General features: G+C 39.8%; 1 protein-coding gene across 1 annotated transcript in view; it reads right to left on the bottom strand.

Moving 5' to 3' along the window:
* LOC106869422 (radial spoke head 10 homolog B) overlaps positions 1 to 1138 on the bottom strand; it is an 18210-nt gene that overhangs the window by 9557 nt on the left and 7515 nt on the right. The window contains exon 5 of the mRNA XM_014915154.2: positions 510 to 822. Within this exon, the coding sequence (XP_014770640.1) occupies positions 510 to 822 (313 nt within the window). The remainder of the gene's footprint in view (positions 1 to 509; positions 823 to 1138) is intronic.

The following is a 1138-nucleotide window of genomic DNA, read 5'->3' as shown; positions in this document are numbered from 1 at the left end:
GGTCAGCCTTGTTACACTGTATCACGCTGAATATCCCTGAGAACTACGTTAAGGGTACATGTGTCTGTGGAGTGCTCAGCCACTTGCACGTTAATTTCACGAGCAGGCTGTTCCGTTGATCGGATCAACTGGAACCCTCGACGTCGTAAGCGACAGAGTGCTAACAACAATAAGTGAAATGGTTCCAGGAGTTGAAGAGAAGGCAGTAGATGAAGGTGGGGATGCAGAATGACAGTGGGAGGTAGGAGGCATAGGAGATGACTAACAATGCAAAGAAAAGGTCAAGGGCAGAGTGTCGCAGAATAGTAATGATGATAAAGTAGACAGGAGAAAGATGGGGGGAAACAGGACGTGTGTGTGGTAAGTTAGTGTTGAGAAGCATGTGAGAAAGACATATGGTTGTGGAGCTGATTGTCCTGTGATGATTTATAAACAGGTGACATTGTTAGTCAAGTCCAGATAAGAAAGATAATTAGAAAGGGAAAAACAAAATAAAGGATCTAAGTTACCTGTATACCATTGGCCCAGTGGCCCTTGTATATTTCGATATCCTTTGGTCGGCCTTGAACGAACCACTTCATTACACCTTCAACATTTGGCTTATTTTTGAACCAGAACCCTTCATAAATGTTATGGCTGCTGTACCTCTGGAGACCCCATCCATGGGGAAGGTCATATTGCCAATCACCGTGGTAGAAGCATTGACTGTCTTTGTCAAACTGCATACATCCCTGAAAGAATGAACACAAATATATCTTGGTCATCAAACCAAATGAATTTATGAGCCGATGGAGTCTCCACCTGGTAGAAAAAGCAACCAATTTTTACCTCAAAATCAGATGCACACATAAATATATATATACATACACACACATACACATAATTACATACATATTCATACATACATGTTCATTCACGGATTATATATATATATATATATATATATATATATACATACACAGAAAGAGAAAGTGAACAATTGATAATTTTGTCCTAGATACCATAACAGATGGAATGGTCATGTTTGGAATATCTGATCATAAGCCTCTATCCAGTCAGAGCTGACATGGGGTTAAACCACAGCAACCACATGAAAATATGGTTTGTAATAGAAGAGAGTGAAGAAGAGAATAAAGGG

The sequence above is a fragment of the Octopus bimaculoides genome, chromosome 19 (assembly GCF_001194135.2).
Source record: "Octopus bimaculoides isolate UCB-OBI-ISO-001 chromosome 19, ASM119413v2, whole genome shotgun sequence".
Classification (NCBI taxonomy): Eukaryota; Metazoa; Mollusca; class Cephalopoda; order Octopoda; family Octopodidae; genus Octopus; species Octopus bimaculoides.
Note: the sequence above shows the minus strand (reverse complement) of the source record. Positions and strands in the feature narration are given on the sequence as shown.